Here is a 24,827-nt window from a genome sequence, read left to right as displayed (position 1 = left end):
TTTGCAATGGCGTGGAACTAGCAATGACGCGTGCGCAAACCCGAGCACCAACTTGCACGGTGCGTAAGACAGGGCCCTCCTCCTCCACATTTGTCTTAGTATCTCAGATATTAAGAAATAAGAAAAGATAGATTTGAGAAGCACTTTCACCTCATAAAAAAGTGCAAACATTGATTAATTTAAAATATTTTATTTTTATATGAAGGCCAGTAATTATTGTCAGTATAATTGCCAAATTTGTCCCCTGCACCCCAGTCTGGGCGGCCCTGGTGCAGGCGTGAGTGCGTGTCTATGATAACAGAAAATGCCACAAAAGGTACTTTTTACTAAGCCACAAAAGTGGCCACTGATACGGGGTTCTGCAAGTGAACCTCCAGCTCTGTATGTGAGTGTGAGTGTGTGCGTGTGTGTCTATCCAGCTGTGATGACAGTCCCGCCCATTCATGGCAAGCGCCCGAGGGTCTCTCCCGGATTGACCCGCCTGTCGTCCAATGACAGCGCACCACACCGTGACTCACCCGTTTTCTTTTCCAATGGAGGCGCGCCGACAGAGCGGAGCACGGAAAGCACACTTGGTTGAATGGCTATTAAAGCAGCAATCAGCGGTAAATATGTTACGATGCCGAGCTCCAAACAGCGGTGGAACGGATTCTCCGAGGCGTCGGCAGCGAATTTGGAAGGATACCCGGTAGAGGTTTGGAGAAACGCAGCGCGGCCGCGGATTCATTGTTTGTGTGGAGTCCGGCTGTGAATCAAATCACGAGTTGCTCTGTGAGGACTGGGCAGAGCTCATCGGCGTTTGGACGCTGATTTGCGCAGAGGTTAACGCTAACCTGACCTGGGCTCGCACTGGCTGCGGTCCATGGAGCCGCGGTTTGTGGCTGTCGGCTGAGGTTTCTCCTCCGCTCCCATCAGCGTGTGTGAGTGTGTGCGTGAGTGAGAGAGGGTCGTGCTGATGCGGTTTAGCCTAACGTGAGGCTCCCACCTCCACCATCCAGGCTGCAATGTTTGATCAGTTCATGTGCAGAACTATTGTAAAGCCGCAAACATGGGATTTTCCCCCTCCTCCCTCGCCTTTTCTATGTGCATCACGTCCGCACCTAACGGATTCGCGTAGTAATTAAAGCTGTTGACGCGATGATATCTGGGGACCATCTGAATTGTAAAGCATACCTCTCCAAGGATGGGAGTTAATTGGGCCCAATGATGTAGAGGCAAATCCACCTGGATCTAACATGTTCCCTCCTCTCCTGCTGAAACTCCCCCTGTGACTGACGCGCATGTTCAATTGTTTTCATTCCCAGAGTTCTCGCTTCTCCCTGTGGGAAATCTCATCCCTAATTTTGAAGATTTTAAAATGAATGTATGCCATTGTAAAATTTGCATGCTGGTTTATTATCAACCATGGGGAAATCAGTTTCTAACATGGCTTTAATGCACCTTCTACTCGGGACTTAATAGTTTCCTAACACTGTTTTGACTGGAACAAAGTATTTCCTGGAGTGTTTTACTGCTCAGGCACATCTCTGCTGCTGCCTCCTGCTCTCCTCCACCATGTCCAGATCAAACAGTGTCAGCCCACCCGGAGTGTGTGCGCCCGGGCTGAGGGGAGGGACTGAGCTCAGATCAGCTTGGGGGGAGTCTGAGTCGGTGGCTAACGGATGCCCATACTCAGGCAGGACTCCGCGCAAGAAGCTTTCCCGGACTAACAGCCGCTGGAGGGAGGAGGATGATCTGGGGCAGCGGCAGCCCGGGCGAACCTCCACGACCGTCAGCAGAGTCAGCTTCAGGTCCAGATCGGCTTGGCAAGACCATGGTGAGGAGAGCCGAGACAACAACCGCTCGTCCCCGAAGCGTCCACACGGCGAGGTGAGACCCAAGTCTGTAGAGCTGGGTCTTGAGGAGCGGAGAGCCAAGCACGGGGCCAACGAGGAGGAGGGGGTCATGCCCGAAGTAAACTTTTCTCTAGTGACCTGCTGCAACAGTGTCATGCACATTTTCAAATCCAAGAAATTTCAGTCGGAGAATTTGGAGCGACTATACCAGCGCTACTTTTTCCGTCTCAACCAGAGCAGCTTGACCATGCTGATGGCAGTGCTGGTTCTGGTCTTCACGGTCATGCTAGTCTTCCACTGTTCTGTGGGCGCAGCGAGGCCGAGCGCAACTTATGTGGCGGTATTTTCCGTGGCCATCTTCCTCACCCTCATACTCATGGTGGTGTGCAACAGGAACGGCTTTCACCAGGACCACATGTGGGTCGTGTGCTACCTGGTGATTCTAATGGTGCTGGTGATCCAAGTGATCGGAGTGCTGCTGGTGCAACCCAGAAGTGCCTCGGAGGGGATCTGGTGGACCGTGTTCTTCATCCATGTCATCTACACGCTGCTGCCCGTCAGGATGCGCGCCGCCGTCATCACTGGACTTATTCTCTCATCCATCCATGTGGCTGTTTCGTGGATTTTAAACGGCGCCGACAGCTTTCTGTGGAAGCAGGTATGTTGGCAAGTTTGCTCTATCTGTTTGCGCTTTGGTTCACATGGTGCGCGCAACGGCGCGCCGCAGAACGTGGAATTGCTGAGATCGCTTTGGTTGACCAGTGGCAGCTCCGTTCCCATGGGAAGTATGCTGGGACCCCCCCCCCCCCCCCCCAACGGGGAATAATTGAAAAGGGTCACCTGATGTATACCTGGATCAGCAAAAACCACCTTCAGTCCAAGATCCATCTCATCCAAACTGCTAACCATCTCATCAGAATAAAGGCGTTTTACTTTAGATGTTTTTAAAATTGAGATGATTTTAGGTTTTGATTTTGATTTTTTTTTGGGGGGGGGGTGTCACATGACCACTAAAACAACTGCATTTATAATATTTGACCGATGCCATTATTTGGCCATGACAATGACAAGTTCATGTGCTCCAGCCAGAGTCAGCCAGGCTTTCAGTAAATGTCAGGTGGGCCCTTCTGAGGGGGTGAGGTGCTGCTGAGGGAGTGGGGGGTTTTCCTCGAGGGAGATCTCTGAATGGAGGGTGGCTGGGTCCTGGACATTTGAACACTTTTCTTCTGAACTTGGACTTGTGGTGTAATGCAGAAGTCAACATTCTCTTTTTAGAATTTAAATCATCTTCATCTCTGAACCATGTGGTGTTGGGGTCAAACGCATTTTGCCGTCCAATATTCCAAAAGGTTGTCAGGATAATTTCAGTTTTTTTTTTCTCCCTAAATAGAATTTAGCAGTACATTTAATTGCCTTGTCTGAAAAGTGAATTTTGGATCTAAAACATACGGGGAGTTTCAACATGAACGATAAGTACTAAACTTTGTTGTAATTACCTGCATGAAACATTTGTTCATATGCTAATGATTAATTCAGGGTCGATTGTGTCCTGTTAAGATGAACTGTTTCACTAGAGAGGGTCGGTGAGTAAAGGATGGCATGGCAGGCAGCGCAAGAGGAACTGGTGTTTGCTTGTAATACTTTCAACATAACTATGAAAAATAAACTTGAATCTCCAGCAGTCTGCATCAGTGGAAACTATATATTATTATTATTATTATTATTATTATTATTATTAAGGGAAGTGTCTGAACAGCAAGTTAAATTCAAAATATTTCAGTAAAAAGTTACTGTAACAAATACATTTCTGATTTTCCAAAGCCTGATTATGACTCTAGTAGTTATTAGTGACAATGAAAATATTAAAATACTATTTTTTTACACCATGGGCCGTAAAATAAAAATCTTGTGAGGGGCCGATGGCAGTTTGACTCTAAAATTAAGTCAATTATTCGAAACATATCAATGTGAGAAAGCAGCGAAGCACGAGCGTTAAAACGTCTGCTGTGTCTTCCTTTGGCTCTGACCAAAGACAAATTTAAAACCCAGCCCAGCGTCTTAAACCCGATCAAAACTAAACTACTGCTGAAATTACCCTCCTAAAAGTTAGCAGTTTTTTTGCTTTTTATCTGATTTGCATATCGTCAGCAGAATTTAAAACAAGTTATTCTTGTGTTTGCTTGGAACTGCGTTCTCCTCTACCAGATCCTTGAGAAGTCTCGAATCAGTGATATAGTTGGTCAAACATGTCTCCCTGCGGTCTGGCAAGGCGTTGATGTTGATGCTCTTGTCCGCTTGTCATGAAGGATTTTTTTTAAAATGATGCTCCAGTGCCCTGTGGACAAAAGAGAACCAGGATTTTTAGCTGTGCATTTCACAAAAACAGTTCAGGTTGTGTGACATTTTTGCACCTTGAAGTTGGCCGGTACTGCATGGTAGTTATTTTATATGCCGCTAAGTAAATATTTTACATGGGCTACAGTGTGGCCTGACAGGAAAGGTCGCAGGGCCACCAAAATCATCAGTGTTTCCATATAGCGACTGACAGTCGGGCTCGTATGTGAGAGTATTCCTCTGACCAGTAGACCAACATCACGAGTCTTTGATGGATTTTAGATAGGACTTTCCTCGAACACAAAATATTGGAACAGTCTGACTCACACTGCTTGATGGGGAGCCTATTTTTCTTTAACTGGGTAGTAAGTCAGGAATCATCCTGAATCAGGACTGCTGCTCACAGGAACATCAGTATCGGTGTGACATGAGAGCTCAGTCAGTCCCCAATACCCATGAATGGCCTTTTTAGCTCTCCTCTGCTGCAGCCTTCCATTCTTCTTCTCCTCTCTTCTTCCTTTCCTCTTTTCCATTCGTACAGATGAATCCAATGTCGTTGTTCGTCGCACTGGCTTGAAATTACAACGTGCGTTTCATGTTGTTAACAGGAGGTTTTCATGTTTCTTCCGCTCCTTGTCATCTGTCGGCAGCACATTACAGGCAGTGGGAAGGGATTTATTGTCACATTTTCTTTTACGCACCTTGCATTCATTTGGAATTATTTACTTATCAATTATTTCCAATAAATGGAGTAAACTGTATTTCACAGGCAATTGGAAATTGTCTACAAACGGCAGCAAAAGCTGTCATGAATTAATAACTGTGTACAGGCCACTGGCTCCAGTGGCAGCTACCAAGGGCTGGGTAATTAATCATGTTTTATTTTCAATTACAGTTTTGTCTTCCGGTGATTATGTAAACACGATGATCAAAATTGATTACTGTGTCACATTCCCGTTCGCAGTGATGCTCTGGTTTTGTGAGGGAATGAAAGGAAGACTGTGATCCAACTAAGTCGGATGTTAGGAGACACTTTGGTGTCAAAGGTCTGACGAGGAACAACGAGGGGAAAGAAATCAAGTCCACAAGTAAACATGTTGAATAATCGTGTTCTCAGAATTGATAAAAAATAACTTGTAAATGGGATTTGTGCTGTAAGTGAGCAGGGCCGGCCCTAGGAACTTCCTGGTCCGACTCTAAAGAGTTGCTCATAGTGTGTGTGTGTGTGTGGGGGGGGGGACTAATGTTGCTGAGGTGCAAATATCACTTCAAGAATCTAGGAGACAACGCACATTTTGTTGCTGTACATCCGTTGAAATCAATGCAGTGTAAATTTGATGAAAACCCAATGATGTTTGTTACATCAGGCATACTTCCTGTAACCAGCAGGTGGCACTCTGACTTACATTCAGCTTCTCAGGCCCAAACCCTCATCAAGCATGGAACAACTGGAACGTGTGGAGTCCGGTTTCAACAGTTTCCTCTTCTATGGTGAAATTGGCCTCCTTGCCACACTAATACTTTCTAAACTCCCAGTCCTCCCAGTAACCCATCACCCAGTTCTTAATGGCTTGCTGACTACATTACAGAGGGCTGAGGCTGATCTGCTACAAAAAGTATATAAAACTGTAAAAAAAACAAAAGTATGCAATTTCCTGTTGCCACCTGGTGGCGCTATGACTAATAAAAAGGAAGTGGGTTCTGCCCCGGCCCAGTCTACACCCCTCCACCCGTTTTGGTGTAAATTTCACCACATTTGCTGTGTACTTCTGCTGACAGACAAATCGACAAACAAACCGATGTCCGTGCCGGAGGTAAACATAATAAACATGAAGCCACGCAGCTGCCAGCAACTCGTCTTCATGATACAATAAACGGTACAAATGTTAAACACGGTGTGTGTTGGTGCGCTGGGTGAAGCCCGGACACGTTTGGACGGATTGTGTTTCTGTTACCAAACAATTAAACAATAATTTTCCAACAATTTAACTGAACGTCTTGCTATGAGATTGTTGTAACTTGGTTGTTTCTCAGTCATTTTTAGACAACATTTAGCCACTCGCTGAAGCTTGAGTTTCTGAGCTTCCCTGAGCCTGATTCATTAGGCCAGTAAACAACTGCTTGGATATGCAGCTAATATAAATCCTGCTCTCATCCTCTTAATGCTGGACTTCGGGCATATTTCTAAGCATGGCTATGCTACATATTTAAGACTTAATATTTAGGTATAGAGTGCTATGGATGGCCTCCTTCATCCGGAACGTGGAACCTAATATTCAACATTTCTGTTAATTGTTTACATGAAACATAAGCTATCTAAAGAAGAAAAGGTCTCTGCTGCCAGGTTTGGAAAGATTCAGCTCTGGTTTTATGTGGATTTATAATGAGCTTACAGTTGATAGTTTCAGGGGAAATTGTCTTGCCGGGCTTATGCGTCCTCGTAAAATCCAAATGGTAGTACTTTTATTACGTCAGTATTGCTTTTAAAATGTGTCTCGGGGCCTTGTGGACTTCATCTGTAGCAAAGGTGCTTACACAAATGAGGTTTTATTTAAAGGTACATTTAACTACCTCATGTCATGGGTTCTCCAACTCATTATTACTAACCACAAAGTCTTTGTTAGGCATGTTTGTGTGTTGATGTAACATCAGTGTCAGTATGTCCTACCTTACATTTTGGGCTGCACTCAGTTAAGGGTTTTCTAATCGGGGCATGTGTCTCTAATCAACAGCAACATGTCCAGCGTGAGACCGGCTCCAGCCTCGAAGCCATCAGCATGTTGACGTTCCAACACAGAAATCGTTCCTGCCTCGTAACTCATGGGTCGCGCCTAGCTCCAACCTTTTCTTTTAATCTATACAAACACCCGTGAAGTCGGTGACTTGAAATTAATGTTGGTGAGGAGCTCAAGCTTAAACATGGATTCTTTTGTTTTGAAGGCTGACATACTGCCGGAAGCAGCTGTAAATTCAGCGATGGCGCATCAGTGGTACTAATACTAATACTAGACCAGGAATACTAATACTAATACTAATAGGCAGCCTCTTTCTGATTGGAGGTGCGGTTCTTCCTGTCTGAAGAGTTCTAATAGTGTCAACAGCTGATAAATTGGCTGTCTTCGTTCCACTGAGTTTGCCTTGTTCTCTCCGTGTGTCCGCCAGTTAAAAGCAGGTTACAGCTATGAGTAAGTCCCACATGTACAAGTATCAGTTACTGATATCTTCTCAAAAAGAGCTTGATTGAAGACAGGTCAAGTAGCTGAATGTGTTCTAGCTTCTGTTGACCCACCCGTAAGTCAGCAGGATAAGCACTTATCCCACTGGTTCAAAGCAACAGATGAAGTTGGATGTTGCTTCACCCATTTTAGAGCTGCAGATCTTGCATAGCACTGGTTTCTTTTTACTACCAACATCATCAAGACCTGCATAATCCTTGTAGTCATTAATTTTGGACCACCCCCTCCACGCTTGGCCTCTGGCCCCTCTGCTACTGGGTCGTCAGGTTTGCAAGTATGACACCAGAGTTAGAGATTAAATTACCAGGTCATGTTAAAAATAAAACATAAATTCAAAATTTCTTGAAAAAAAAATGCAAAAATGAATTAACGTTCAAGGTGCGCGTTGATGGAGTTTTTGCACCGATCAAATTTGCAGATATTTTACAACATATTTTGAGCTACATTTGGGCGAAAATGTTAAATTTATAAGATATTCATGGTTTGCACTTACAGAAAAATACATCAACATTTGGTGAATTTGAACACACATTTGTTCAAGCCCTTTAATCACATATTTAGTGTCGTGCCCCCATGATTGAAGAAGCAAAACTGGTCCGTAATGCGTATCGGCCGCCGGACCAATACTAATATGGTTTAGAAAATAGCTGATGACACCAATGAACTACATCGTTCATCCCTAGTTGAGCCCTTTCAAGTCATCGGTTTCAGGTCTGGGATCAGCGTTAGTCAATCAAGTTTCAAACCCTTCAGTGTGTGACTCGAGCCGGACTCGGTCAGATGGCCACAGTACGTCTCCTGGTCAGTTTGTGTAAAACTGTGAAGTCTGATAGAGTTTTGTGTCCAAGCCATTTAACACTGGACGCTGTGCTCTAAAAATTCAAAAAAGCAAATGTCCCATCGTATATCTAGGCCATCAGCAGTGTGTCCAACTTTAAAGGGAGTGTATTAACTTGTGTACCTTTTTTAAAAGCCAAGCGAAGTGCACGAGCAGCCCCTTAACATGGCCGACTTCCACTACATCAGCAATGAAAAACGTGCAAGAATGTGTTGAACATCGGAAAGGATGTGGCTTTATTTTGGGAGTCTAGTGTTGAATTATAAAAGTAAATGACACTAAAATGTTAGTTTTTCTTCATGAGCCTGCATCTATTTGTATTTCCTACCAAAGCCACATTGTTATTTGATGTGTTGATGTGAGCGTGTGGGAACGAGCTGCTGTATTTGTTTTTTTTTCTGCGCCATGCTGTTGTTTTTAGCATATCTGTTCCCTCGTGTTTACATAGGACTCGGCTGGCCTCTAAGTTGGACCGCTGCTGCTGTTTGTGTCCCAAGATGAAGCCTTTTCTTGTGTATGTGCCCTCAGGAACATACTGTGTCCCCCCTGAATCTAGACATGCAACATCAGCAGCCTTGTACCCTGTCCCAATGCTCCTTACAGCTGGACAGATCTTTCGTCACCAATTGTCTTTTTTGGCTCTAAAAACCCATTGAAACACACATGTACTATTTTGGAATTTGGAAACATGAATAATTGTAATTGCAGGTCCCCATGGATCACACCCAAAACGCTCACATCAGCCTCAGTGTTGTGGAGGAGATCTTCTTCTGTCTCTTGCACAAATTAATTCCCCACAGATTTCTGTTATCATAGATGTCCCAGTATCCCTCCCTCCTGTCTAGACTTCTCAACGGGCCTGAAAATTACAACCTGACCCGACCCGGCCCGCAGGTTTTCATCCATTCCATCAGAATCTAGAACCACTGCAAACGCTTCTCACACCTCTGATGTCCCGATGGTGAATTCACCTGCAGCAGGTTTACTTTTCACCAACCCCATCTTCTCCTCCGGGGCCAGGCTAAAGGCGTGCATGCAGCAGCGTCAGGTCTGCTCCGCCCCTCTCCATGATGCATGTTGCAAGGTCGCAGCCAGCCAGACTCTCTTTACCGGTGATATATACTGTATATATATATTTTTGAAAAACAGGCAGCCTGACGTCCGACCCCACCTGACCCGCTTGCATATTGGCAGGTTCGTCGGGCCGGCCCGACCCATTGAGGGCTCTACTCCTCTGTCTACAGTGGGGATTTTGAAGGATGATGCCATAACGATATTGGGGAAGTTTTGAGGAACATCACATTTACTGTGTTGTGCCAAAATTATCTTAAATCTTCTCAGTTCTTGAGAAATGGTGGGAATACAGACAAGAGCTTGAGTTACTTCCAGGGTTTGTTTGTGGGGGCTCCGTCTTTCCTGGGACTGTTTGGTTGAAAAGCCCTGCCTCTATTCTTTTATGCCCCCTCGTAAACTCCTCTGTGGAGGGAACGTAAACGAACTAGTCCCAGTTGGCTTGGTTCCAGTTTGCAGCCAGTATAATTGAATTCCCCGTGGCTCATAATGCGTAGAAATTAAAACCAGATGTCCACCTCATTCCCCATCCTCTACCTGCCTTGGTGTGCTCGCCCCTCCTGGTCCTGACCTGCTTGTAGACGTGCTTTTAATTTCACTCTGAGCTTCATCCCCTGTGGACAGACTTAACCACTTTCCTTCCCTTCAGTGTGAGCATGTTCACTGTAGAGTGATGAGATCATAAGAAGCCCCGGAGTGGCAAGTGGGAGCCAAAAAAAAATCATATATTTTGAGACGCCGAGATATAATCTGTTCCCTCAAATTAATCAGTTTATGGCACCAAGATATAAGCTCAAAAAAGATACGACTAAAGCAAGAGAAAATCTATATCTTGGGGTCTCAAAATAACACAAGGGACAAGCCACTGGAGGGTTCCATAAGAGAAAGTGTCTCCCAGGAAATCAGATTTTTCTCAGCAGGATCCACTGCTTTGTCTTTGTCTTCTGTGACGGTGAGCAAATATAGGTCCATCTGCTGTTTGCTTTGTCTGATTTCATTTACAGTTTGAGCACCCAGAGGCTGGAGGGGTGTGACAGAGGATGCTGCTGCTCTCTCTAGAGTTTGTATGGCAGCCTCATGTGGATGCAAGCCCATCCAGAGTACCTCTCAGAAAACAGTGCTGATGCCTTCCCTGTGAGTCCAGAATACTCTGCACACTTATCTCGTAACTTAGCAACAGATTCTTTTTTTTTATTCCACAAACACCAAACTCCTCCTAGTGCTTCCTTGAGAGCACCTGCTTATTTTGTACCTCCAGCTGCAGACAGCTTGCACATGTTTTTGTGTCCTTAGACTGAGGCACATGCAGGGAAGCTGCAGAGAGCTTGTAACATCGCTCCTCTGTAGTGTTGTTTTTCTGATTACGCATGGGCACACTTGTGCAGCGGGCACAGAATTATTAGACAGGCCAGAATACCTCTAAAATATATTGGTTTTGTTGATACGTAGGGTCGTGTCTATAATAAGATCTGATCGATGCTTTTTTTCCTTCACCCTGTTTCCGTTAATGATAAAAATAACATAGTAGTGAAGGAACCTACACACCTCCTCCAAACATTGTGTGTAGGATGGTCCCAGCCTGCTCTAGCAGGAAGTGTTCCAGTGTTCCAGACTTGCTTGCATCATCAGGATAAAAACAAATAGGTAACTGCCACCGTTAAAAAACAACAACAACAACAGCAAAAAAACACGGATGCAGCATGTAAATAGAGGCATGAAAGGAATATTCCACAAGTGGCTCCTGAAAAGGCTTTGTTTAAAATAGGGCAGTTCTTGGGTTGTTGCAGTTAATGCACAAAGACAAAATGGCAGCATCGCCAACAACTCATGTGTAATCAATAAAAAAAATCCAGGACGTCCTGAAGAACAGTTTGTTGAGCTGTGTTGGGTTGTTGTCGTCGCTGGCTGAATGTGCACGTTCAGAGAGAGAGATCCGGCTGAAGGATCTGTAGGATAAGAAGTTAAAAAAAATAGTGCCTGTTAGACAAATAATAATATCAATGTTCCACTGTACAAAAAAGCACTTTTCTGCTTTAATATTTGACCTAGAATTCAGATGATTAAGTTATTGATGTTTGTTCAGAGTCAAAGGTAAACAAGAGCTGAGATGAACTGAAAGTATTTTATTCCTTCAGGGAAATGCACGACTGCATTGCTTCATTCTGTTCATCTGACATTCATTATCTTTAATTAGACTTCTTGCTATGTCGACATTCTGACTGGCAGTGATAATATTTGCTGGGATGAGAAATAATTCAGATGCAGATCTCTATTCCTCCATGGCAGCAATCCCTCAGAGAGGCAGCCCGTCACTGATCACTCATCGAGAGTTATTCTGCCCTGACAAACAGGACCTGACTTGGGATCAGTTATCAGCTCTGAACTGCTCAGGATACTTGAATAACTGTCTCTCCTAACGCGAGCGAGTTTGTTCAGAAGCCTTATGAGGGTCCTGCTGCTTATTTTCTGGAGGTGGGGTGTCTGTTTTGGGGACGAATGATGATCCAAGTACTGTAGATAGATGGATTGATGGATAGATAGAATGATAGTCCCTTCTGGCATTTTACATCTTTGTGTCTGTGTACATGATTTGGTTCCCCTCAGTTGCTTCAAAGTATGCTTGAAACCTGGTCTTGGTTGAATCTTCACACTGTCCCACCTTCACCATTCTTTCTAACTTTGGAAGGGGGGTGCGGGGTCCAACTTTTTTGTGATTGATGATCAAACAAGCTGGTAGACAAGCAGTTGTTGAGGGATCAAGACGGCAGCCCGGTCGACCCTAGAAGGGTGGACCTTCACGTGTTTCTGCTCTGAAGCAGTGAAACTGTTCTACCTAAAGAGGTGGTGGGCGTGTCTCTCAGAGCAGCAGTCGTTAACCTGAGGATTGGGAGTCACAAGAAGATTTTTGGACGTCGTCAATCATTTTGTATCTACATTCTACTGCTTATAACAGTGAGTTAGTGAGAGGTAAAACTATGGAAACTAGGATAAACAAGGGATGGACACTTGGTTCCCAGCTGGAGAAATCACATGAACTACTTGAGGGAGGATTTCGTCCATATGTTAGTTAAGCCTAAACCACGTTAACTATAAAACACTGGTCAACAAGGAGGCGATTTTCTCCTCTGAGATGAGGGATGCAAAAACCTGTCTTGTAGTAAGCCAACTTTAAAAATAGGGGCATGGATGTTAAATGTAAACATAACATACACTCTTACTCTTGAGGTGTAGCCATCCGACCATTTTTAATAGTAAGTGACAGGAGGAATGCTTTTTCTGATTTTGTCTCTGAGTCGCTGAGTGATCAAGGTGGCGTGTTGTACTCCCCCATTAGATGCTGCTCTTTCCAAATGAATTGGCATGAAGTGACTTTGAGTGGTGCAGCTTACAGGGAAAGTTCTCCTCCTTCCTGGCTGGTGAAGAGCAGGTCTTGGCAGCTTTGTCTTCATCTGGGGGTTTCATGTCTCAGCCTTGTGAAGTCTGCTACATTAACTTGTGGTTTTTGCACTTCTGGATGGTGATGCATCACTGCTGTGTTGGAGGTGTCCCTTAGGCCGCTGGAATATGAGTGTAACTCGTGAATGCATGGTTTGAGCTCGACATTGTCAATATTTACACACTGTAGCACACTTTCTATTTTCACACTCCTCATTGTCCTTAATAAGCCCATTAACTGCTGCACATTGAGTCGTGCTTCTATGGCAACGGTGAGCTGAGCAGTAAAATATTGCTTACATGTTGCTGTATCAATAATAATAATCCAATAATTCGCTATGTAATAGAACACCCACGTGGGTCATTTTTCTGCATTATGAAGTGAGCTGTGTTTCCATGAAGTAGCTCACCGTGTTCCAGTGCCTGTCCAGCTGATGAGAGCTGCTCAAGTCATGGAACCAGTAGCTTCTTCCAGAGCAGGAGTGTTTTGTAGGATGGTTGTTTCTGAATCGTTCTTTTTTTTTTTTTACCCGGGCACATCCCAAAACAACAAAGAGTTTGTTGAAAATTAACTTGCTGCTTCAGATTTCTAATCCAATAAGAAGTTTAGCGTGTAAGATTTTCAGTTAACTCCCACAGCAAATGTAATAAAAACTCCAGCTCCCACGTCAAATGCACCGCCACTGGTCAGGATGATAGCCTTCCATTTTGGAAAGTTTCATGGGAGTAACAGAAGTTCGGCCCCATACTTCATACTGACTTGGTGAATATCACACATTTCAAGGACATAATGATTTCCTTAAATTTCCCAGTCTTTGCCAGTTAAAGAGGTTCATGTCACATTGCCATGCAAGCTGGGCGGAGCTGTTGGCAGTGGGTGGATACTGGCAACTGTGACTCTGGACATGGTGGCTTTTCTAGGTTGTGGTCATGTTTGTGAGTGGAAACGGGCCAGAGTTTCCTCTCAAGCTTGGTTTTTGATTATTGTGCGTATGTGGTAAAAGAGGAAGTGGTCAGACCTGGGAGGAAATCTTATGCTAGAACAGCAGGAAAAAAAATTACCTTTCAGAACCATCTTTTCACACTCGACGATGACATCAAACTCATGTGTCAATGATGCGTTCAAGGAGTCAAAGCTGTTGCCTGAACAAACCTCTGAAAGACCGGTAAACACTGGGTGAAGGAGTCATGGAGGCAACGGTGAAGGAGGAACAAAATGTGCACGTTTGGTATCTGAAAGATTAAAATCATTTAGCTGTCTTGCTAGCAAGTCAGTGTGTGAGTGATGTCATTGCCCGTTGGGTTGAAGCAAGCTAAAACAAACACACTTTCATGCACGCGTCATATTTAATAGACTTGTGCACACATTAATCATTTCCACTCTTACAATGCACTGTAAATGAATGAGGACACGCCCCCAATCAGCTGTTTATATAGCTGGTGGCAGAGTGTCTCGTTGACTCTGCGGCTGGTTGGTTGTGTGAGGCTAACAAAGCTTGACCAGGTCTTTGATGGGGTCCATTCCGAAAAGCCCATTATCTATAATGAGGTACAAGCAAGTGGATCGTGCCGCTGCATCAAATGCTTAAATTCAGAAGGATCCCCTTCAGTCCATATGAAGGGACAGTTCACTCAAATGATGATAAACACCTAATTATTCCAGTCAAAGATACTACATGCAAATGCACTTTTGGATTAAATGAGGAAAAAACTGAGGTCCTTGTTTTGTGACCAGCCGATGTGTCCGTGTGGTTAGAGACCTCTGTGGTTTCCTGGATTCAGAAAAATCTTAGCTGTCAAATTAAATCTGTGACAAAACAGCTTCTTCTTGCACCTTTAAACTATCAAGAATCAGAGAGTTGATGTCAAAACACAATCTAGGGAAACGTGTACATGCTTTCATCTCAAGTGAAGTGGATCAGTGCAGCGGACAGTTGACAGGTCTGTCTCCAGCAATCAGGCGGCTTCAGCTGATACTGAGAGCTGCTGCCAGGGCTGGAACAAGGACAAAAAAAAAATCTCAGCGTGTAACCTCAGGGCCCGGATTGCTTCACTGGCAGCAACTTTCTCGCAGAATTTCAGATTTCTCTTCACTGGACAACTGAGGTCTTTACTTGAGCCAGTAAGCGCTTCTGTTGCACTCTGTTTAAGTGACGTGTAGTCCTTCTGTAACAAAGTCAACACAAAGACAGGTAGCATCACGTTTATGAATCGGTCAGTTATTTTGGTTGCTAAGGTAACTATGGCATCCACGTGAAGTAGATTAGGAGACAATCTACCTCACATGGATGCTGTAGTTACCTTAGCAACTAGTAATTATGGACCAATCACAAGTAGACTTCCTCATGAGGTTGGAGGCATAGCATACATTTGTTACCACTGATATTTATGAATATCAATAAACTACTTTTGTTGTCCAGGGTCCCAGAGTGGATATAGAGAAAAATAGGTTTTAAAAATATATATTTTTGGCCAAAAGGTAGAAGCTGTTCTCAGGCTTTGATTATTTCGAATGCTCTGGTTTTACGCAGGAAAGTCCAGGGCGAAATATCAATGCTAAACTTGATATATCCATACAGAATTATATGTTGCTCGATTATTTTTAACACTGAGGAAAAAAGAAGGCTTTTAATCATAATTCTTTGATCAAAAACTAAATAATATGTATTATAATGGCAGGTTTTTTAACACCCGTTTTTCTTTTTATCTGATTTTATATTTCAAAACGTTCCTCGGAAATATTTAGAATATGCAACATCCAATGTCGATGATCCGTTGCTGTTATTGTGCGTTCTTGGTAATTCGGTAAAGCAGTCGCCTACAGGAATGCAAATGTTTCAGTCTTGAAAAACCTGCTTTGCACATGTTTTCTCAGGAAATACTCTTCAAGGATACACAATGTACTTACTGTAGGCCAGAAGTACTGAACGTAACAAACTCTACACTTCTACACTTCTACAGTTGTAAAATGTACTGTTGGATATTCGTTATTAATTCTCTTACTAGTTATAACCATGAGCTGCAGATTCATTGCAGCCTCTTGCACCGATATTTCAACACTGCAGCCCTAGGGACCATTAGACGCCTTGAACGTGAAGCTGATTTCTTTTACTTTCTATTATTTTGGGGTTAAAAGGGTGGGAGGGTCCAGGAGACGAAGCTGCGGCTGATTGTTTAAGTCTAGATCGGTAGATTTGATCAACCTTTTAAGCAGGTAAAGTTGAGATTCTCTATAAAAACTAGAGGTGATGAAGGTGCAGTAACGGTGTGATATTTGTTCAACATTTTCTTGCCAAGAGCATTGATATCATCATTTAAATAAATGAACGGAACAAAAAGTGGCTGTGGAATTTAATTTTGCTGCATGTCTTCTCTGCATGATTTTATTCCAGAGCGCTCCGTCAGTCCCAGCCGTTTATGTGCATTTATATGACTCATAACACGTTTCTGCAGTTTCTGATGTGTCGATTTCCCCCACACGTCTGCCTGCATGGGAAAACAAACATTTTCATGTTATGTCACACTGAGCTCTGAATGTTGATGAATTTTGGAAGCCTCAGCTGTCACCCTGTGATAAATAACGCTTTTGTCTTTCACCTCCTATATTATTTGTTTGTCCTCATGCACCCTACAGTTCTGAAAACACTTAACTGCTGTTGGTCTCCTTTGTTTCTCACATTTCATGATATCAGCAGCTCTTGGGACTGTAGCCTGGTTGTCTGGGTGAGTAACGGGAGGTGGCTGACGGAGGGACAGGTCTCTGTGACATCTACACGATTAGTGCTCCGTTCTGCTTCTGTCGTAAAACAACTAGCTAGTAATCATGTGACTGCCCTTACTGACAGAGCTCAAAGGAACATGCCAACTTTTTTTTAGATACATGCTTCTTGTTCATCATTTTTTTAGAGGCAACAAAGCACATAAATACCCCCCCCCCCCCCCCCCTCCACACACATGGAGCTCCAATCCCCTACCAGATGGCTGGCTGCTAGTTAGCTTAGCTGCAGTGAACACTAGTTTTTGGACGTGGGACCAAACTGTCTCAAAAGTCATCCAGTCAGTCCCTCCAGAAAAACGTGATTATGAGATCGCATAATTCAATGCATAATCAGCCAAAGTCCACATATTTATGTGGGGAGGGGGCATTTTTTCAAAGACGCCGCACTGTCACCATATAAATCACAGATTTCCACACAAAATGCACATGATTTTATAATCCTCGCATTTTCGTTGCAAAAATTAAAAAAAAAAGAGACATATCTTGACAGAAAGTTGAAAAATTTTGCGTTTACTTCACACAAGAGCGGCCATTTTCCTCCTGTTGCCTTGGGAACGTTGCGAAGTGACGTCATAGGAAGCTGCAAACCCCGTGAGGAAGAAATGATGAAGTCCACAAATCACCCCCCGTGATGTAGTACGCTTGCTCATCATAGGAAGCCATTAGAAATGACTCTTTACATTAAGGTCGTAGCCTCGTGAGAAAAGAGTGGTGAGGGAATCACTCTTTTTATCTTGTTCATCAAACTACAATTTTTGCAAATTCCCACAATTTTACAACTGCTCTTGTTTTTGTTTGTTCTTAGTGTACCTGCTTCACAGCTTTCCAATGTTTGTTTTTAGACACGACTGTCATTTGAAGGCAGCGTGTTGTGTTGCTCCACTGATAAGCTTCCCCCTAAATCCTTCAGCGTTTCTGCTCACAGCATGGCTTCGGTAATCTCGGAGTCCCTAATGTGCTCAGTTTGTCACATTAATGTTCTACAAGTTGGGACCTGTAGTCCAAGACATTTTCTCTGACGGTGAGTAAATGGAGAGAAAGCGCGAGTGTATGTTTGCATCTCATCTGTGATTTGGTTGCTCTTTCTGTCCGTTCAAATTAGTTAAAAGATTCCTGATTTTTGTTTAGTCTGAGAATTTTTTTAAAATTTCCTCCATTTTAAAAGTTTTTCTTGTCTGTATCTTCCTCTTGTGCTTTTTTGTTTCTTTCGTTCGTTTGACTATTTCTTCTGAACATTCCTCACTTGTAAGTAGGTTCTATAACCTCAGATTTTGTTTGTAGATGACCGTACAGAGAGTAACACCTTGCTCCGTGTATGGACGGACGCCTGGAGGCCGTAACTCCGTGTGGTATGCTGGGAGTCTATCCATTTCCTGTGAGAACCTCCATGATATCTAAAGTTTATGCCTCCTTTTAAGCTCTGTGTCAAACAACTGTTGACTAACCAGATAATCTTTGCAAATGAACTCCACTTTTTTGATTTTTCAAAGTATAATTGGAAGGATTGTAAGTCAAAGGCAAACAAAATACACTGCAGAGCCTTGACTTGAACATCGCCACAGCTGGCTTCATGCTCCTTGTCTTTTAGGCGTGCTGATGTTTTATTGTTTGCAAAGACGTCTGCAGTCTCATTTAGCCACTTGTTAGCATCTGCTATTTTCAAAACCCATGAAAAGAACTGTTAGATTAATGAGTGTTTCATTTACTGATGTATTACATGCAGTGAAGCAAAATGGTGGAGTGTCTTAAGCTGGGATTTACAACAGACCAAGACGAGGGAACTGGAGCTGCAATGCGAACACATTTCCAGATTTAAGGACTAATTTCTGCACCACTCTACATAAGAGGTTCCCTCTCAGCTCGTGCTAAGTTAGCATTCCTTGTTTGTTACGGTAGAGGTAGACAGCCCAGCTTTCGCCTACTATTGATATGAGTGTGAAACAAGAAGCACTAGTTTGTTCAGATCACCGACACATCTTTTGTCCACAGCTGCAGTGGCCCCATGGCCCCTGCTTCCAGAGTCCAATATTTTGCCTTTAATATTAAATTAGGAATATTTTATAAGTGAATTTTAAAACGACTGGTGGTTTAATATAGCCTTGACGGAGTGATGAGTTTTCATGAAACTCGTCTTTCAATAAGAACATGATGTATTGTTTGAATGCAGGACTGTATCCTTCAATCATGAGTGGAGTCCAACTTTCAGCTGGCTAAACAGGGAATGTTTTGCTCTCCTGCAAGCTCAGTAAATCAGGGGCACTTGTTGAGACAGCAGATCTCTGCCTGCAGAAACTGCAGCCAAAACAGGAATCAAATTCCAGGTAAAACCTCATGAATAAACTCATGTTGCCATATGTGTTCCTCCGCTCTCATGTGTAAAAGCAGCAGAATCTATAATATCCAAAGAAACGCTCTGTCCTGCTTCCCAGCTGGCTGCGCTGTGTTTTTCACCTCTCACTTGACCATATGCTTCCCAGTGTAACCAGAGCATCTGAAATGGGTTCAGCAGATCCTTGCTAACCTTTTTTTTGGATGTTAAAGCACTTCCAATATTGGTTTAGTTATTTGCCACATCCATATTGATATTGGTGATGATCAGCATATTGATATGCTGATATTGCACTCATTGTTGTACGGATGCATAACTGAACCATACAAAGGAACGGGTTGATGCACAAACTAAGGTCCATTCTCGTGAACAAGATTGAACCAAATCTACAGTGTGTATACACACACACACACACACACACACACAAACACGCAACTCAACCTGAAGCAACTTGGCACTTTTCTTCTGCACAATATTGTGACCTAAAAGTAGAAGTTTGTGGCAGTGTTTGTCTCTGTGGAGCCCTGAGCTGAATGCTCTATGTATGCGGTGCACAAACTGTGCTTGCATGCACAGTTACATAGTGTGCTTCCACAGACCACCATTGTGAAAGTGGCACGAAGAGTCCGTTGAGCCCATTATGTGCCATTATGTTAATTGTGCAAAGTATTTCCATTATTATCAGTAATGAATGCAAATCTATTGTCCTGTCTCCTGGTTGTTGATGGCCTTTGGGAAGAGAAAAAAAAAAAGAGGGGAAAAAAATGTGATTCACCCATATTTAGAGGTGACTCACCAGTGAAATGGTACGAGATGGCCCCTTCACTGATAATTAGGGGATTGAGTATGGCGTTTATTTACAGATCTGTGTGATAAAATGACATTTTAGTTCTCCATAAAGTTGAGTTGATGCTCAGAGAGACACATTCGGAGTAGCTCAGTGTTGAGTTTCCTGGACCTAAAGATCAAGCAAATCACATTCTGGCTCCCACAGTCACCTTCATACATTTATAGAGGCGTCATTGTGAGAGACATAAAAGCAGCCTGCTGTGGACGGAGAATGCATGACACAGGCTGGATATTGGGCATAATGCCCATAAACAATTACCCCTCCAAAATGCAGAGCAGACACATTTGGGGCTCAAATGTTTAGTGGTGGACAGTAATTGAGCAGGAAGTCTCTTACTGTACTGAAGTGTTATTTTTGAGTATGTCTACTTGATTAATTAGCTGAGAGTTGGTTTGCCTCTGTAGTTATTTTTAAAGGTGTAGGGTAACTCTTTTCAATTGACAGCATATCATATTTGGCCTCTGTCTGTCTTTTTTCTTTAAAAATACAAGTAAACCCTTTTGATTTAGCACTAACAGCACTTATTGGATGAAAATAGTGTCTGACTTTCTTTCGTTGCCCCATACATGTAGTAAACATCTCTGTGAGTAAAGCCGTGTTGTAAAGCAACCCATCAGTCACAGGCTGTGTGCAGTGTTACCATTTTTGTACTGTAAATGCAGGCTAAATCCGCTAAAGATACTCTTTCCTTAGCCTTTTTCATAGCAGCCATCTTGACATGTGATTGCAGGGTCAACACAGGTATAATCAGCCTCACTGATGATGGCTCTGCCTGGCGCATGAAGGCTGGCCAGGGTCCATTTTGTACACATTGGCTCACTGGAATGGTTGTGATACACACAATGTTGTGGGGAACTTAGAAATACAGCAGATTTTCTGGGGCTAACTACCATGTAGCACTCTTTACTAGGAAGCGTCACTTTTCTAAAAGAGGACGTTCCCACTTGTGAGCTCCATGAAGGCACTGTATGACCTGTCAGAATGACTTCAGTAGAAAAAAGGCTGTTACCTTTGCCTGAGTTTGCCTGTCTTTCCCCCCAAAATATATGAACTTGCATTGCATCTTTATTTACATGTATGTTCTCCTGTTAATGTCAAAGCCTCAATGTGAGACACTTTGGTTGGTAAATGTATTTTGTAAGTCACTTTGCCTTTATGACAGCTAGTAGCTTGTTAGCATGTATTGCTAGTGTAAGAGCCAAACATAATAGTCTTTAATTGATAGTTTTTAACTCTTTGTGTTGCCAGGACATTGGTTGTACACCAGGTATAAATGTAAGCAGTCTCTGTTGATGTCCTTGTTCGTGTTTGACCTGGGGTGGCTGAAAGGTCTGCACTCCTACGCTCGCCAACCTTGTAGTGATTTGGACGTCTGCTTTCACATTGCCTGCTGGTTTGGAAGCAATGCAGAGTTTGTTTCTGCAATACGAAGAATGAGTGCTTTTTTGATGCCACACATTGAATGGTTACACGTACAGCAAAGCGGGTCCAGCTGGTCAACATGGGTTAACACACATTGGTAGCCTCAGGCTACGCTCTGTTAATAGTTAGCATCACCATGCCGTAGTAGATGTAGCCTGTATAGCCTGCATAAAAATAAGCTAGTGACATAACTAACAGCACCGTGCCGGGAAGTGTTTTCAGTTTTTGGAAAGGCATCGTGTGGAAAGAGGCGAAGATGAATGTGATTACACGGATGTCGTATTTACATCAGAGCCGGTGATTGGTGGTGGTGGAAGCAAAGGTTAAAAATCCTTATAAGCATGGCACTCCACACGCGTTTTCTTTTTTTTAATGTTCAGAATTATCATCAACACAGATGGCCTACATGTTCATTAATCTGTTTAAATTTTGCTTTTAAGCTGTTGCATTTCAAACGTAAGCACTTGCACTTCAATACATCTGCCTCAAACGTGCTTAAAGAAAGTCACCTTGCGAGTTTTGTGTTCAGAAAAGTGAGTGTAATGTAAAATCAGGGGTGTTATTTTTAAATTATTAAAATTATAAGCTCATTCACTGCCACCTTACCATTTTCTTACTCTGCTAAGTTTTACTCAATCATCATATCACATGGCATTTTTGTTTTTGCAACCATAATCTAAAAATGGATGACTTTTGAATACCAAAACATGTTTGGCATGCAAAGGTAGTAGTTTCCCTTGGAGAAAAAAAACTGTTGTCTGTTTATTCTCACCAGAGACAGAAAAGAGTGTCAATGCATCTGCATATTCCTCTCATATTTAGAAAGGCCTGGTTAGATTGGGCTAAAACTGGCTCTGAAATTACAGATGTCCTCAACTCTGAAGTTATCATTATTCTGTGGCTGGTTGTCAATGAAAAGTCTCAGAGATGCTTCCCACATGTGCTGTGACGGCGACGCGGAGGAGTAAAGCAACACAGGAGGGTGTGATGATGAGTCTCTCCCCTCCTGGCCTTATATGGACGCAGTTTGAACTTGAGCTGCTTTGCATGGCGAGCAGGACGAAACTGTTCACCAGTGACAGGTGGACAGGGTTGTCAGAGCTGTCATCTTCAGGGAGCTTCCCTCAAACCAGGCTCTGCTTGGAACGGACACCAAAGTCAGGGCCGCGTGGGTCCGTGGTTTGTACTGAGGAGCTCAGACGTTCTCGGTCAATGGAGCCGTGATGAACACTGTGACAGAGATGGCTCAGGCTAAATCAAACACAAAGTTGTGTTATGTTAACAAAACACCCAGCACAATGCACGTGTAAACATTACAAATGTGTTTGTCTATTGTTGAGTAAATGACTGGGGAAGGGATTGGATTTAATTGATGGGCCCCTTGAGAGTTTTTTAAACAGACGTTTTTAGACAGTGTTGTTGTTAGCGGTCAGTCACGTCACTGGCTCGTTCTGCATTCTTGGGTTACAAATCAGTGATGAAAAATGCTTTTGCAAGCTCAGGACACCTAATGTGAGTATTTGTAAGGCAAAATACATTTTCGAGAGAAGTATCACTTGAATAAAAGCAGTCCAACCTCGGGGAGCAGGGGTCTCTTGGCTCTGAGTTTACCATTCCCTTGTTTTGAAGAGCCATACCAGGCTTTTGAATATTGTCTCTCAAAGCATTCACTCACCACCCACGTTTCAGCCTTGTTTTGAGATGGGAACCAGCGCAGCGCAGAGTCCCCATGATTTGGTGATTGATTGAAGCTTTGTCAGTGGGATGTTCTTGGCGACCAAAAACAAACTCCACATTTCTTTGGAATTGATTGTGTCCACTTCAAGGAACAAAGGGAACTTTATGGGCCAATTTATTGTACAGCCTGCAGATAACAATGAATAATAAATACGAAAGCAATAACCAGTGCATCATCATTAGACTCTTAGCAGTAAATACAATACAATACCATGTGAAAATCACATTGATTTATGAGACCAGTGGCAGCAGGGACGAATAAGTGTCATCCCTGCATTCACGTGTGATTGTCCTGCAGCCACACAGAAACCCGGAGAATGGTAAATCTCATTCAGATTCAATTTAATGCAATTCAATTCAATCAAATGCGCGGTTGAATTAAAACAACTGCATTAGAGTCGTTTCGATGGGGATAAAAGAAGAACAAAAAGCCCAGTGAAGAGTGATCTCTGAATAAAAACACCTGAACGGACACCCGAGGTTAATATTGTTCATTTGTTTTCATCTTAAAGAAAGTTGCAGCTTTGATGCAAGTTTGTTCCTTCTACAGTCAGCTTCAGGAAGAAGTGCAGTCTAGTTGGAAATCCTCTCTGAGCTTGTTTTGCTGACAGAGTTGAACGCATTCATCATCAGATTCGATGAAGGTCACGAATAGGAACTTTACACAGCGATGCATGCGGTTGTGTCCTAACACTGCTTCCTTTTAAACTCTTAACTGAAGTCTGACAGCAGTACAAGCAATCTAGATGTTCTGGATCAAAGGGAGGGAACAGAAACCGGATCAACCCATAAAGCCTGGCCACGTGCTCGTTTGTAGCCACGCTCGAGGCCAGATTCTGTCAGCTGGTTGATGGTTCCACATTGATCCTCTTACCTTTTACCAGTAGGTCAAACTTTCCTCTCAACCTATGAAATAAATCGGCATCTGCTGTCCTGGATGGGTTGGCTCAAAATTTTCTAGATTCCTGGTTTGCAGATTAATTTTCCAAAAGATACAGACATTAATTTTCCAAAATAAATAACTATAACTAAACAAGTTTATTTCTGTTTGAAATGGTTTGGATTACCATTTAATATTCTTTTGGAAAAATAACTTGACCTGCTGACAGTGTTGTCACTCACATTAATGAATAGAAGTATAATTTAGTATTGTTTGCTATGTATTCAGATTAGAAGACAACCAGTCAACATACCACTGGGTAGTAGCATGAGGCTGGAGTGCTGTCAGACCCAAACACCAGTTTGAAGGGTCTTGGCAGGTTCAGTAGTACAGTTTGTATATTTTGAAAGGTATTATAGGGTGAACTGTTACTGAACTGTCGTGTTGTAATTGAGACTCGGTCCAGCAGCCTCCAGGGCCTCCAGTCTGTTGTGGTCTCCAGTCTGTTGTGGTTCAGTGGAAGTAACTGCCTGGGCATGTTTGATCACTCAGACAGAACTGTCATGGCTGCTGGTTGCCGGACAGAGCAGAAACCCAAACACAGCAGACAGCCAGACGCGGAACATCACAAAGGCTATGTTGCCAAAACTGTGAAACAAGTGGAGGCAGCGCTGAGGATCATGGGGCATCTGACTGACCACCATAGGTGTAGTTCAGGCCGCTATTGAACATCTAGTATTGAGGGATTAAACATAGATCTGTTTTAATTCAAAACGCAAGCCCCTGCCAGTATTTATGCACAATATGCACATATGATTGGGCAATTTAGAAATAAGAATTCTTTATGGACGTGCTTCTCATGTCATGCCACCCTTTGGAAGTGTTAAAACCTCAAATGATGCAATATCAGATACACCAATATCTATATTCTACTTTCTTATGATAAATTCCATTGCTTTCAGCGTGAGCGTGCAGGGCAGTTTTTCTTAAGTAGCTGGTAAACACTCGCCAAGGGTAGCAAAGGGCATGGGACTGTAGTCACACTTGTCCTGCTGGGCTCCAACTGTAGGAAAATCTTCAGT

The 24,827-nt window shown here is 43.1% G+C and overlaps 1 protein-coding gene across 3 annotated transcripts in view; it reads left to right on the top strand.

The window, feature by feature from the left end:
• The first annotated feature begins 544 nt into the window (after positions 1 to 544).
• Positions 545 to 24,827, top strand: part of adcy5 (adenylate cyclase 5) — a 96,790-nt gene continuing 72,507 nt past the window's right edge. For all 3 annotated transcript variants that reach the window (XM_086220877.1, XM_086220876.1, XM_086220875.1), the window contains exon 1: positions 545 to 2,493. In XM_086220877.1, coding sequence (XP_086077003.1) covers positions 1,555 to 2,493 — 939 coding nt within the window. In that variant the 5' untranslated portion in view covers positions 545 to 1,554. The remainder of the gene's footprint in view (positions 2,494 to 24,827) is intronic.

Source organism: Aulostomus chinensis, chromosome 12, assembly GCF_037954235.1.
Source record: "Aulostomus chinensis isolate RoL2024-O1b breed Wild chromosome 12, RoL_Achi_v1.0, whole genome shotgun sequence".
Lineage (NCBI taxonomy): Eukaryota > Metazoa > Chordata > Actinopteri > Syngnathiformes > Aulostomidae > Aulostomus > Aulostomus chinensis.
The sequence above is the reverse complement of the archived record's forward strand: the minus strand, read 5'-3'. Positions and strand labels throughout refer to the sequence as shown.